The sequence below is a fragment of the Polistes canadensis genome, unplaced genomic scaffold (assembly GCF_001313835.1).
Source record: "Polistes canadensis isolate GaletaPanama2010 unplaced genomic scaffold, ASM131383v1 scaffold_311, whole genome shotgun sequence".
Classification (NCBI taxonomy): domain Eukaryota; kingdom Metazoa; phylum Arthropoda; class Insecta; order Hymenoptera; family Vespidae; genus Polistes; species Polistes canadensis.
In genome coordinates this window covers 85434-99630 of record NW_014569858.1, presented here as the reverse complement: position 1 = coordinate 99630, position 14197 = coordinate 85434, and the positions used below count along the sequence as shown (strand labels likewise).

The 14197-nt window shown below is 41.5% G+C and overlaps 2 protein-coding genes across 2 annotated transcripts in view; both read right to left on the bottom strand.

Moving 5' to 3' along the window:
• Positions 1-540, bottom strand: part of LOC106791476 (tyrosine aminotransferase) — a 4930-nt gene extending 4390 nt beyond the window's left edge. Inside the window, exon 1 of the mRNA XM_014757121.1 lies at positions 185-540. Coding sequence (XP_014612607.1) covers positions 185-326 — 142 coding nt within the window. The 5' untranslated portion in view covers positions 327-540. The remainder of the gene's footprint in view (positions 1-184) is intronic.
• A 1316-nt stretch (positions 541-1856) lies between these two features.
• Positions 1857-14118, bottom strand: LOC106791477 (collagen alpha-1(IV) chain). The gene is made up of 25 exons (XM_014757122.1): positions 13565-14118; positions 13331-13373; positions 10162-10926; positions 9941-10075; positions 9739-9846; positions 9445-9666; positions 9174-9365; positions 8966-9082; positions 8714-8878; positions 8315-8617; positions 7864-8247; positions 7563-7769; positions 7316-7484; positions 7089-7216; positions 6567-7005; positions 6126-6475; positions 5749-6015; positions 5483-5654; positions 5170-5415; positions 4708-5073; positions 4407-4622; positions 3923-4294; positions 3627-3798; positions 3166-3280; positions 1857-3033 (listed from the first exon to the last, which is right to left on the bottom strand). Exons 1-25 carry the CDS (start codon positions 13582-13584, stop codon positions 2776-2778), a joined length of 5931 nt encoding a protein of 1976 aa, XP_014612608.1. The 5' UTR covers positions 13585-14118; the 3' UTR covers positions 1857-2775.
• Positions 14119-14197: the final 79 nt, after the last annotated feature.

The following is a 14197-nucleotide window of genomic DNA, read 5'->3' as shown; positions in this document are numbered from 1 at the left end:
TTACACATGATACATGAAATATCCAATTTTTATTGAATAAATATTTCCTCTGCATATTATATTTTAAAAAACCAATAAAATAAATTGTCTCCTCTCGTCTTCAAAAAAAAAAAAAAAAAAAAAGAAGGAAAACAAAAAAATCTCGTTCTCCAAAACTGTGAAAATCCGTGACAAAACAACTCACCGATCGACAATGCGATCATTCTCTTCTTAGGATTAGGTTCGACAACGATGTTCTCAACGATCGATCTTATAGGGTTGTGCGTTCTTTTTGCAATATGAGAAGCTCGAACCTCCCATCGTGTCCGTGAACTTAAACCAGACATTTCGTTCGATCCCCAAGTTGTTTTTTGTTCTTTCAATAAAAACAAAAAAACAACAACTTATCGATTAGATGATTTGAACAAGTTGCGTTGCTATTAGAAACATAGACAACTTAGAAAACGATTTAAAAATGATCACTATGATCAACTGTTCTTCGATCACTGAGCGGAGATCAACGTATACCAATAATAATCGAAATGTTCGAAGGAGGCTGGAAAATAAACAAACCGGTCGGATTGGTCGGTTCGGTGTTCCACACCTTCTTTTATAATTAATTACATACAGATTATATGTTTACGCGTAGATTAATGGCCTCGAATCAATTCGCTGCACTATTAAAATCATCGCCTTTCATCTATTAATCTATCTATAATGATTTACTTTTGATTGACATTATTTTTATTTCGAATGAACAGTAAATCGTATCAGTGTCGTTTCGATATATCGATTCGTTCGCAAAATCAGAACTATTATTTCTTCTTCTTCTTCTTAAAACTACTATTCGATAAATATAATATATATAATCTTTCAATAAAAAGAATAAAGAGTTAGTTTGTTTTTAAATAAATTTTTAGGAGGAATGCGGTAATTCCGGTTTTCATGAATAAGTTTGATAACGGTCAAGGATTTGAACTTCATCGAAATTAGTGAATCGAATGATCAGTTCGAGGAAAAAAATGTTTGTCAGGAGTCCTGCATTCCTTCAATAATACTTCTTCTCACAATCAGAGTAGAAAACAAAATTACCAGTTTGTTGATACAACGAACGTTGCGAAAGGTGTGCCCGTTTTCAATGGAAAATAAAACAGCATATGCTAATTCGAATAGATCAACACGATCGTTGGAAATAATATAAGAAAATAACACGATGCATACACTAATTCTTATATACGCATATTCATCTTCGATCTAATTTGCATTAAAACCGAGAAACTATCTGGAAGAAACGTTTCATTTCGAACGAACTATAGATTAACCAAAGTGCATTCAAAAGAAATATATCTGCAGTATAAATGTTATTCCTTACTTCCTTCTTTCCGAATATCGAATAGCCAAATTTTTCGATACTTTTCTAAAAACATTGGATCCTTGTTATGTATGCATTCTATCCATATCTCACTAATTATAATATGTGCATGTTTAATAAGGAAACTCACTTCGTGAGTGATAAACTATTTGTTTATCGAAGCTAAGCGTTGTTTATAAGAATCCCCAAGGTTATCCTTGCAAAAATGCATTCAATCTTACCTGATACCCGTTCTAGTTTTACGATATAAACAAATAACTGACCACATTGATATCCATTGAAAACATTTGAAAAAAAAATAACAAAAAAAAAACGAAGGTTCAATGGTCAACAACGACAACAACAACATTCGTACAAATAATACAACGTTGCAACAAGGATGAAGAAAGGTATTGAGATTTACAGAATGCTTTATTTTATCGATGAATGCGTTAATTAAAAACTATTAGTTAGTCGATGTTAAAAAGGAAAGAAAAAAAGAGAAATAATAAAGGTAAGGCTCGTACGTATACGATTCGACCGTATTATTACGTGTTATAATTATGACGTACACATTATTTTATTTTTACATACATATTTACTTACGTATGTAGATAATTATAGTGTATCCGGATGGACAAGACAAATGGTTTGATTTAAGATAAATTTGAAAATGTCATTTTATTATCTACGTAGCAAAATACCTATTTATTTAAATATTTGGCTTCACACAATATTACGAGGCTAAGAATCTTTTTTATATTTAATATACAATATGTAAAATGTGCCATATTGAATATGGGCAGTGTCCATGGTAGTACGATATAATCTTAACAAATTTTTCTTAGGATTTTTTCTGCTTTTTTTTCAGCGTTTTTGTTTTTTTTTTTTTCTTTTTCATTACTTCATTTTCTTCTTTAACGAAAGATATAAATATATATTTATTATTTTACATGCTAAGTGGGGTAGTACGCTAAGGCACTTGTATTGCTTGCTTGAATAGTTATATAAAAATACGTAAGAGAAATTCTCAAAAGATCGGATAGAAGAAACATTAGAATTGACAAGAGCTGAGCGTGAAAGAAAGAACAGAAAGAAAAAAGGATATGGTAGTTAGAGAAGGAGAAGAAGAATAGGGGAGAATAAAAATTCGATTATAAAAAAATAAGGAATCCTTGCGTCCGGATTAAATTCGACCTACTCAATTTTCTATAATCTCTTTTTTTTTATTTTTTTTTTTAAATTCATTCCTATGCTTTCTTTCTTCTTTCTTAAAATCATTGTGTTGTTGTTTCTTCTTAGTAACGATCCCGATTGCGTTTTTATCGTTGCCGCGATAATAAAATAAAAGAGATTAAGAGAATACAAAGTAAAGGTGAGGGCCTGGGGTGGAGTGGAGTGGAGTGGAGTGGAGTGGAGTGGAGGGCGGGGGGGTGTTGTTGAATTTACGTATTCTTTATACAAACTTGGCAGCGACTTATTCTCGACTTAAGGTTTCCTGCCTTTAAGGTCTCTTGTTTGGGCGCACGGAATTGTTGACTATCTTCTATGGTAGACATCCAAAAACTAAACTCGTTCGAATAATAATGGCATTGACCTTTCGCGCCATTGCACTCGATGAAAGGAACCGCCCGGAAATCTTCCAAGCACGAACCAGAACCGGACAATGATTGTCCACCACCCTGAGCACCTGCGCCAGTGTGCTGAAAAGAAGAAGAAAAAGATAATGGAAAGGTAAGAAAAACGTGGGAGAGTTTTTTCTCCTCTCATGAATGAGAGAGAGAGAGAACGTTAGGAGAACAATTTTGAAGAATTTCATTTCTTTTATGACGTACCATTATGAAACTGTATCCAATCCAAAGGCTAGTCCATCCATTTGGACAAGTCAGAAATTCTTGGGACTGACTGTGTATCGTTATAACATTTGTTGGAACTTCGCATACTACGCACCTGTTATTTGAAAAAAAAAAATAAGTTATTCCCTTAAATTCATCTTTTCATATAATAATACATAGTATATCTCCTGCACGAATTATTCAAATCGATGTGCAACTTATGTAATACGTATCACGTTGTATGACACAGTGTCACTTATCAATTATTAATAACAAAGTTTCATTTTCATAACCTCACGGCGTAAACCGCGAATTCATGTTTATTAAATACGGATATATTTATCGAATGCAATCTTAAGCAAGCTTCGATGCAAATTACTATACGAATAGATAAAAAATCTGCAGAGAGAAGAGTATTTATTTATATTTCCACGAGATGTGAAACACAAATTCAAGCATACCTGGAGATGTATTCCTCTATCGCCAATTCCTCGATTGGCATCATAGGAATTGCTTTATTCGTTGATAACCAATAAGAACGATCATTGCGACTAGCGTAATTGCAAACATCGTTGATATCGCAAACTATGAAGGGCATTGTCGAGAATTTTCTTACGCACGAGCCAGCGCTACCTGTTTTTTTTTTCCACAACAGAGATTTATTGAACGAGTTAATATGCTAATTAATAATTTTTTTTCATTGCTCTCCATTACGTATGACGTAAGAATAATTGATTTGTCAATACGATTCTCTTACCTAGATCCTGAGAATGAGCTCTCTCGTCGCCGTCCGTGAATAATAAACTATATCCTTCCCATAGTTTGATGTGACCTGAATCACATTTAGGTACATATTCACTCTGACTATGTCGGACTAGTAAAATGCCGGTGAGATAATCGGGTGCAGTTTCGCATGGTTGACCTGGTTCTCCAGCAGGCCCAGGAGCTCCAATAGCACCTTCGAGACCTGGCAAACCGGGCGAACCAGGTGGACCGGCAAGACCTGTCAATCCTTTTGGACCAGGAGGTCCCATGAATCCTTGAGCTCCTTTTGCACCGTTCATTCCTGGGAAACCAGGTGGTCCTGGAAGACCTTTTTCGCCTGGTTGTCCAGGTAATCCAGCAGGACCTATTAAAAATGAATTAAAAATGTGAGTGTGTGTGTGATCACATAGTAGATTATAGATTTATTTTATACTCCACAATCTAATCAAATAAAAATAATAGTTCTACAGCTATACCTGGATAACCGCGATCACCCTTCGGTCCTAGTGGAGGTTCGATACAATCGTCACCTTTTTCACCTTTATCACCAACGTATCCAACGGCACCCATCAAACCAATTGCACCAGGATATCCTCGATCTCCCTTTTCACCAACTATTCCAGGAAGTCCAGTTGCTCCGTCCCAACCGGTATCACCCTTTTCTCCAGGAAGACCATCCAAACCATTTTGACCTATGTACGTAAACAGAAATTTGTACAATGTATGCGTGTTAAGTTTATAAAAAGTCCTTTCAAAGACGTTTAGCAAAAGTTCTACCTGGTTGGCCAGGCTCTCCTTTCTGTCCTGGAGCACCGAAAAGTCCTGGTGGTCCTCTGTCTCCCTTTAGACCTCTATCACCTGGCAGACCTGGTACTCCTTCGAGACCTGGCGCGCCATCGCGTCCAGGTGGACCGCTAAGACCGGCAGGACCTTCGTCACCTTTTTCTCCTTGCGGTCCAATAGGACCATAAGGACCGGCATCTCCTTTTGGTCCAGGCAATCCAGGAAGTCCTTGTTCTCCTTTTTCTCCTGGAAGACCTGAGAAACCGTCTCGTCCATGCTTACCCATCAAACCTGGTAAACCTTTCTCGCCCTTAATTGTTATTCCAGGTAGACCAGGAGAACCAGACGGACCTTGATCACCTATCAAAGAGATTGTCATTATAGCTCATTACAGCTTACATACAAGTCTTAATCGCGTGATTAATAAAAGAAATAATATATAATAGATAAGATTACCTTTAAGGCCTACCGCTCCAGGCTGGCCAGGACTTCCTACCGGACCAGGCGGACCTCTATCTCCTTTCTCTCCATCGTATCCAACCATACCTTCCAAACCACGATCACCTTTAGCGCCAGGTAGTCCAGTTAAACCAGGATGACCAGGTTCACCCTTTTCTCCTTTGATTTGAATCGTTGGTCCTTGTGGTCCCTTGTCTCCTTTCTCACCGGGTGATCCAGGAATGCCAGCAATACCAGCAGGACCTTAGAACGAGAAGAAAATCATTTGTTAGAATGATGAAGGAATCATGAAACAACGAATTTAACTCACCTGGAAGACCGCGATCGCCTTTAACGCCATCAAGTCCAGGCCGTCCTGGTGCACCCATTTTTCCCTCAGCTCCAGGGAAACCAGGTGCTCCGGGAGGTCCGACTTCTCCAACTTCACCTGGGAAACCATCCATACCAGGTGGACCTGGTTCTCCTGGTTTTCCGGGTAGACCCTTCAAGATAATAATAATTGAAGTACGTGAAACGGGTAATTTATTAAATTATTATATATAACTGTTATATATATATATATATATAAATATTTACCACATCCCCTTTTAAGCCAATGAATCCTCGTACGCCAGCGTCACCTTTCGGACCTTGAAATCCTGGTAATCCATCGCGTCCTGGTTGCCCTGCTTCTCCCTTTAAACCAGGTAAACCGTCTCGTCCTACACCTGGTCTTCCAGGCTCACCTTTCAGACCATCATATCCATCCTTTCCTGATGGTCCAGGAGGTCCACGAATGCCAGGCATTCCAGGTTCACCCTTCTGTCCTTTTTCCGATACTTGCCCTGGCTCTCCTTTTCGGCCCTAATAATATTCAAATAAAAATTATAAAATATGTAATAAATCACACACAATCGACTTAACGTATAATTATTATAAAAGGTAGATTGCAAATAAATCTAAGGGTAACGTACAGGTAACCCTGCTGGTCCTGTATCACCTTTTGGTCCCTCATACCCGGGTAATCCCGGCACACCAGGAAGACCTTCTGGACCAATATCTCCTTTTTCGCCTGATAAACCAGGTCGACCAGGCTTTCCTTCCATACCAGGTAAGCCTGGGAAACCTGCAGATCCTTTCTCACCCCTTTCTCCTTTCAAACCGGGCAAACCTTCGCTTCCAGATCTACCAGGTGTACCAGGCAATCCACGTCGTCCAGGATATCCTTTGGGTCCATCAATACCAGGAACTCCACGATCCCCTTTTGTACCAGGGAATCCTGGAAGTCCTGGTCTACCCGGTTCTCCTAATAATCCTGGTTCACCTATGAATAAAACGTAGTCACTTTTAAGCAATGATTCGATAAGATAGTAAAAAAATAAATATCATATTTAAGTCAAAAAACAATATTTTACCTTTACTGCCGTCAGCTCCTGGCGTTCCAGCGGCACCAGGAGGCCCTGGTGGTCCAATTGGTCCGTTATCTCCTTTCTCTCCTGGTATACCCGGCAATCCATTATTTCCTGGAACGCCGATATCTCCTTTTTCACCAGTAAATCCTGTTAGTCCTGGCGATCCAAATTGTCCTTCCTTTCCTGGTGGACCAGGAAGACCTTTTTCTCCTTTTAATCCTGGTGGCCCGGGTAAACCAGGACTACCTTTTACAGATATTCCTGATTCTCCTTTATCGCCTTTTGCACCGTGGAAACCTGGATACCCTCTAAGTCCCTCACGACCAGGTTCGCCAGGGAAACCCATTGGCCCTGTGTTTCCTTTATCTCCTCTAGGACCAGGTAAACCACGTGGTCCGACAGGACCAGTTGCACCACTTGGTCCAGCATTTCCTGGGGGACCCTGATTTTGCACGAAAGCGACGATTTACATTTGTATCTATAAGCAACGAATAATCGCATAAAAATTATCATTCATCTACTGACCTGAAGTCCTTGTAAACCTTTGTCACCTGGTAGCCCATCTGCGCCAGGAGGTCCTGGTTCACCTTTGTCTCCTGGAGGACCTCTACTACCTTTCAATCTATCCACCCAATTTAAAGGTTGACACATTCCTAAATAAATGTTAAAACATAACTTTCTATTAAATATTCTCTTTGTATTTGCAATCAAAAAAAAAATGTAACTCTATATATTATAAATATGAATCTTACCAGGTTCACCCTTTTCACCGTAAAATCCAGGTTCACCCTTCGCTCCAGGAGCTCCAGGCCTTCCTGCCTCTCCAGGTTCTCCCTTCAAACTAGTTCCTTTTTCACCTTTGCGTCCAGGTGTTCCTGATCTACCAGGCGTACCATCTTGTCCCGGAAATCCACGATCTCCCTACCATTATAATATATATTATATTATGATCAGATTGAAAATTGTATTTATAAACGAGTGAAGTAAAACCAATGATACCGGCTGTCCTTTCAGTCCTGGGAAACCTTCCAATCCTGGTCTACCCTTTTCTCCTGGTGGTCCTTCTGGTCCTGGAGGTCCTGGCCGACCCGTTTCTCCTCGCAATCCTTTATCACCTTTTTCTAATTTTAACATGTCTTTAGTAACTATGCCTGGCGCTCCCGGAGATCCTTGAGGCCCAGGGGAACCTGGAATGCCATCTCTTCCCTTTTTGAAATAAAAATTAATCGTATCGTTAATTATAATATTAATATATTTAATCATTATTCAAGTTTCGTAAAAAATTTAAAGAGTAATGTACCGGTGGTCCTGATGGCCCCATAAGTCCTGGCAATCCATCCAGCCCCGGTTCTCCTGGAAATCCACGTTCCCCGGGCGGACCACGCGAACCTGGCAAGCCAGGGTTACCATCGAATCCCCGATCTCCTTTCGGTCCTCGTGAACCTGGTATGCAATCTTGACAACGGCCACCGATATCTCCTTTTTCACCGGGTGATCCGGGAAAACCAGGTGCACCATCTCTTCCTGGTGTACCAGGCTCTCCGGTTAATCCAGGTGCTCCCGGTGAACCCGGAATTCCATCCAAAGAATCTCCTGGTCGACCTCGTACTCCAACATATCCGCGTTCTCCTTTTTGTCCTTTTTCTCCATCTCGACCAGGTGTACCATCCATTCCTTTAGGGCCCTTTATAGAAATTAAACGGTAAATAATCGTTCATGTTTATTTTTAAGGAAAATAAATTATTCCTTACCATAATCGATAATCCTTTTTCCCCAGGTAGACCTCGTGGACCTACTGGTCCCGGAGGACCGTCGAAACCACGACGACCATCACCACCAGGAAATCCAGTAAGTCCTGGCTCTCCTTTTCCTCCTTTCTCTCCTGGCATGCCTTCCGGACCTGGAATTCCTTGCAAACCAGGCCCACCTTGTAAACCGATAGGACCTTTTGGACCAGGATCGCCTGGGAATCCATCGGAACCTCGAGGACCAATAGGTCCAGGAAATCCTCGTGGACCTTTGGGACCTGGTGGCCCTGGCCTTCCCTTGCCACCCTAATAATCGTAATCTCTTTCTTAAGTCGATGTCGATACATAATATTATGTACGATGTAAAATGATGTTTGACACGAGTTTACAAAAACAACTTACACCTGGTGGACCAGGTGGTCCTCTCAGTCCTGAAACGCCCATAGGTCCATCCTTACCAGGTTCTCCTTTTTGTCCCGGACGACCAGGAAGACCATCCAATCCGTCATAACCTCGATCACCTTTACGACCAGGTGGTCCAGGAGGTCCAGAAAAACCGTCCCTACCCTAAAAAAACATAGAAATTCACTTGGACGTTAGTAAGTCTAGAAGGCGAAAAAAAAACATTTTTGAAAAAACGGCTGCAAAACTTACTCGAATACCTGGCGCTCCAGGAAGACCCTTTTCTCCTTTCATGCCGGCTGCACCGGAGAGACCATGATCTCCTATCATTCCTGGTTCTCCTTTTAGACCATCGAATCCCATTTCACCCTAAATCGTGTCAATTCGCGTTATTTAAATTCCCATATGTTGCGTGAAACTATTTTTAGCGGCAAGTAATGAAAGGATTGGATTGAATTACTTTATCTCCTTTTTCTCCTGATTCACCAGGTGGTCCAGCCATTTCTGTTCCTGATGTAGTCAATGGGACGAACGGTCCTGTCGAACCAGGAGGACCTTGCTCTCCCTTCTGTCCCTTATCTCCTTTTAATCCTTCAAATCCAAGACCCATATTACCTTTTTCTCCTTTCAATCCTGGGATACCAGGTATACCCTATTATCAAATATAGACTTCTTCGTATACCATAGAATTTAGAAAATACATAGAAGTTTAATGTGAAAGAATTAATCACCTGTGGTCCCCGTTCTCCTTTCGGACCGGCATAACCTCGTTGTCCTTGCAATCCTGGAGGCCCTGGGGGGCCTCGTACACCATCTATTCCAGGCTCTCCTTTCTGACCAACTGGAAAATTTCCTGCAAAAGCTGGTTGACCCTTTTCTCCTTTCGGACCTGGAGTACCACGAAAACCTCGCGGCCCTATTTCACCGGGTTGACCATCTTTACCTGGAGCACCCTATTAATGGTTCGGGTAATATAAGTGTAATTATGCTTCGAAAAATGAAAACAAAGTTCTATATGTACATACGTCTGTTCCATTACAACCATCTCTACCAGGAAGTCCAGAAGCGCCGGGTGGGCCTTGAACTCCAGGAATACCATTTATTCCAGGAAAACCAGGCATACCCATTTTACCCTTTAAAAAACGAGATTACATATTAATCGTAACCGGAACTATAATAGTCTTACGCCCTAAGATATCTGACAATATCTAAAAATATCTTATTTACCCTATCTCCTTTTGATCCACGTGGTCCTTGCGGACCAGGATCACCCTTTTCTCCTTTCGGACCTAAAAGACCTTCCGATCCAGGAAATCCTTGTTGTCCTTTTGGCCCTTGTGGTCCAACCGTACCGGGTGGTCCCTATTAAATGGACAAAAAATTAGTTTCTCGTCGTAAATGTGGATCCTCTAGTAGCGTCATCGATAATCCTTTAAAACTCAACTGACCCGTGAACCTTTCTCAGCGAAGCATTTTGGTACGCAATTAGCCGAGCCAGTGCAATTACGGGATCGAGTTGCACCAGGTACAGTAACAACCGAGTAACTGCTTGGATAATTTTCCGATTCTCCAGCTGCTCCATATCCACCTTGTCCTCTATTGTAACCAGTATTGTAACCGCCAGGATTGTAACCGCCAGGATTGTAACTAGGATTGTAACCGCTAGGATTGTAACCAATATTGTACCCAGATTCCTGACCAGAAGAAGAAGAAGAGTCTCGACCGTAAGGATCAACGGGAGCACGATTAATATTATAAGAGTTTCTTGCATTATTTCCTGGATATTGGCCTTGACTATGAGAATAAGAATAACTAGGTTCTCTTTGTCCAGAAGGATAGTTGTTATATTGATTGTCGAGATTTCCAGATGATCCAGATGATTCTTCGCCATCCTGTCGTCTCCCAGACTCGGGGTACCCTGAATTATATGGGTATTGATTCGAATTATTTGAATGTCTTGATCCATAAGATTCACCAGGTATCAATCCATGTCGATTTTTATTATTTTCATCTCGGTAATCGTTCCCGAGGCCGTCGCTCGAATTCCAATTATCGATGTCAATACTTGTATCTGGATGCTTGAAATGCTGAACTAAGTGTCCCCACTTTACGTTATCATCGTCATCGGTGCCTTTTGGTTTTCCAATGTCGCCTCGCGCTTGATTCAAAGGAACGACCGGTTGCACGTTCCTATTCCATGTAATATTATTTTCCTAACGACAATAAAAAAGAAAAATAAGGGGATTGAAAATCTTAGCGATCGGTTAAAATTCGTTACATTATTTGGATAATTTTAGGGTTGCTTGGATAATTAAAGAAAAAACAAATAAAAGAAAATAAAGAAATTAAAAACAGCAACGAGCAATATTTAATCGTCATCGTTTTCCAGGAAAGTTTATTGTCTCATCTTTCTTTTTGTTTGGCTCTCGTTTAAATCTCGCAGTTACACCCGCCGACGGGAAGTACAAAGAGATAATTGCCTCGTTATCGCTCAGTAACGACGAGCCACCGTTCAGTCTCGCATACTTTTCAGACCTCGAAACGATTGAGTATGATCATTGAGAGATCGTCGTTCATTAACGAATCTTCGAAACGAAAATGTCATCATAGTTAAACTTATTTTTTACGCTGTACAAACATTTATAACGTTCACCGAGAGAAATAAACGATTATTAGGTCATTTTTATTATCGATTGATTATTTTCACATAATTTATAGTATTTCTATCTTTTATGTACACTTTACTTCTGTATACAGGATAAAAAAAAAACAAATGAAAAACCAACAAATTGTAATTCTAACAAAATTCGTATAGAACGCGTGAATCCGAAAATCGGTCGAATTGCGTCAGGGTAAAAAGAGAACGAGTACATTTGTGATCATTTAGATCAAAATTGCGCGATCCACGCGCGGTTCGTATAATTTCGTCTTAAACGCGTCTCTAACCTAATTTTCTTATTTCAAGATAAAAGATATCTTTTCGTGACGGTTCACAAGAATTGTCCTTTTTATCGGCTATCTCGGCAGCTTTCGTGAAATCACGATTACGTAATGCAAAGCCAACCAGAGTGAGAGACCCGAGTATATCGCGCCTACCGATCCCTTACCCGCCTCCGACAACCACCTTCCTCACCCTCCTTCTCCCCACTGGAACCCTCAACCTTCTTCTTCTTCTTCTTCGTAGTTTCTTTCTTCGGTTTCCTTCTGACTTCCCCTTGCCCCACCCCACACATTCCCTGAAGCTATCTTTCAGTGCACCGCGGTACCGCGAATTAACCGTTAACTCGACGCTTCGGAACAACGTTGACGTTGGTTCGGTGTATAGGTACGTGCACGCTTATGCATGGTACTTACGTGGGATGAGGACCATACATACACTTGGACTTCTTAACTCGGAATTTTTTAATCTTATAAATTGTTCGCGCGTACCGCCAGGCAGGCAATCACGTTTCGAGATTGCCAGACGAGGCATTCACAGCCTGCAAACCGGTGCAGCGAAAAACCGGTATTCTACGGTCGGTTCGTTACCGTGTTACGACATATTTATCGGCCCTTAAACACGCACCCCACCAAACGTCGCCGATGTAAAGTCAACTATTCCCGAAAATCCCGACGATCTTTTTACGTCTCGCTTAGATTACCTTGCAAGTTATTCCTATCGGAAAGGTTCGTTAAAGACATTTTTTAGTTATTTAATATATTCGGAGGGTTGGACGAAATATTTATAATATTTAATATCCAAATAAATGTTATAGTACTTTTTTTTAGTTCAATAGCAGCCTACATCAGTAGTAAACTATATTTAATATCCTTTGCTCGTATTACTGAAAATCATTTTTTTCGACTAACGCGAAATCGCCATGGTAATCGAAATTCCTGCCGCATCCAAAGAAAGTCTATCTCGTTGTTCTTAGAAAACCAGTTGAATCTAAATGTCGATGATGAACTGAAGAAGAGAGGCTTCGATTTCATCGAACGGAGAGCGAAAGCAAACGGAGAAGCATGTCCGAACTATTTTCAGTAGTGAGTAAGAAGCAGTCTCGCATGTCGGTATATGTATGTACGTACGTACGTACTAATGTAATAAAATTATGGTGAGCGCAGTTACGGCGCCCCGTGGGCGGACTGGTTCATGTCGTACGACTGCCCCATTTCTGATTTTGCAGCTTTTTGCAGCTGGTACCCTTCCAAACGAAATGATTTATTTCAAACTATTCGACCAATTCGATCCGTTGCTACCCGAATAAATCGGAACGCGAAAGGTTTAGATTTATAGTTAGAACGTAATAGTTATGATCGTTAAATGAGACGATCAGGTTTGAGAGAAGAGAGCGCGCAAACGTAGCCTCGCACGTGCACGCACGTGAGACCCGACGGGGTGAGCGAAAGGATCGTCGAGTAAGCGCACTCGTTAGGTGTTTTCGATGAATGAAACAACGAAACCGGGGCCCGAAGCAACGATCTATCGAGATTCTGTTGCACCTTACGGACCTTAAGGATATTTCTTAATGTCTGCCGTTGGATACTTTCTTCGTGATCTCGATAGGACTAGTATTCGCTAAGTGCTTTCTTTTATAACTAACGATAAATATTTGTATGCATGCATCGTTTACGTACCCCGCTGACGATCCCGGTCAAGCAGACTAGGGATGCGACGAGTCTGTAAATAAAAAGAATTATAAAAACGTATGAAAGAATGAGGGCCGCCACCCTCACAGGGTGTGTGTAAGAAAGAGAGAGAGAGAGAGAAAGAGAGAGAGAGAGAGAGAGAGAGAGAGAAAGAGAGAAGTAACCGGACACAGGGGAGGATTTAAAATAAAAGTGTTAGAAATAATAAAGTGTTAAACTTACCGCAATCCCAACCGGGTCATGTCGAGCTCCCTATTCCCTAAGCGGAGCTAGGGAGCCTTTGAAATCAGGCAAACAGGCACAGGTCAAACGTTAGCTACTCTTCGAACGGATCTCTCAGTCTCACAAAATATCTCGCGTAACCCGGCACCGAGTGGACGCGCTCTGTGGACCGTCCCATCCAGGGAGGGCTCTGAATGAAGTCGGGTGGAGGGAAAGAAGGTGGAGGCAGAGTGGCGAGCCACGCAAGCTAGAATTCCTCCGCCAAAAGGATCCGCGTGCGCGTGCGACCGAAAGAAAGAGCGCGAGTCGAGGATCGTGGATCGTGGTCGTGGATCGTGGATCGTGGATCGTGGTCGTGGTCGATAGTTATTGTCATCGGCGTCGCGGTTGTCGTCGTCGTCACCGTCGTTGCTTCTTCTCCTGGTGGTGGTCCTCGTCTCCCCGTTGGTGCTCCTTTCTCGTGTGTTTATCTCTCTCGCGAGTGAAACCGCTCGTGGGAGGGAGAAGGAGGGATCAACGGGGACAGTCTCGGCGGCGCTCCTTGTTGTCTTTGGCCCTCTGTTCTCCGGTTTGGAGCACTCCTCTTCTCGACTCGCTCGCGAGCGGCTACACGGCCAGCTCCGAGCAGGTCGC

Bases quoted from the DNA above. Each gene is read 5' to 3' on its own strand.
- LOC106791477 (XM_014757122.1), bottom strand. From the start codon at position 13,584: ATGACCCGGTTGGGATTGCG. The intron at 9,083-9,173 runs GTAATTCAATCC...GACACGATTTAG, and splicing joins CAGGAGAAAAAGGAGATAAA to GGTGAAATGGGATTCGATGG. The intron at 8,618-8,713 runs GTAAGTTGTTTT...TACGATTATTAG, and splicing joins GACCACCTGGTCCACCAGGT to GGTGGCAAGGGAAGGCCAGG.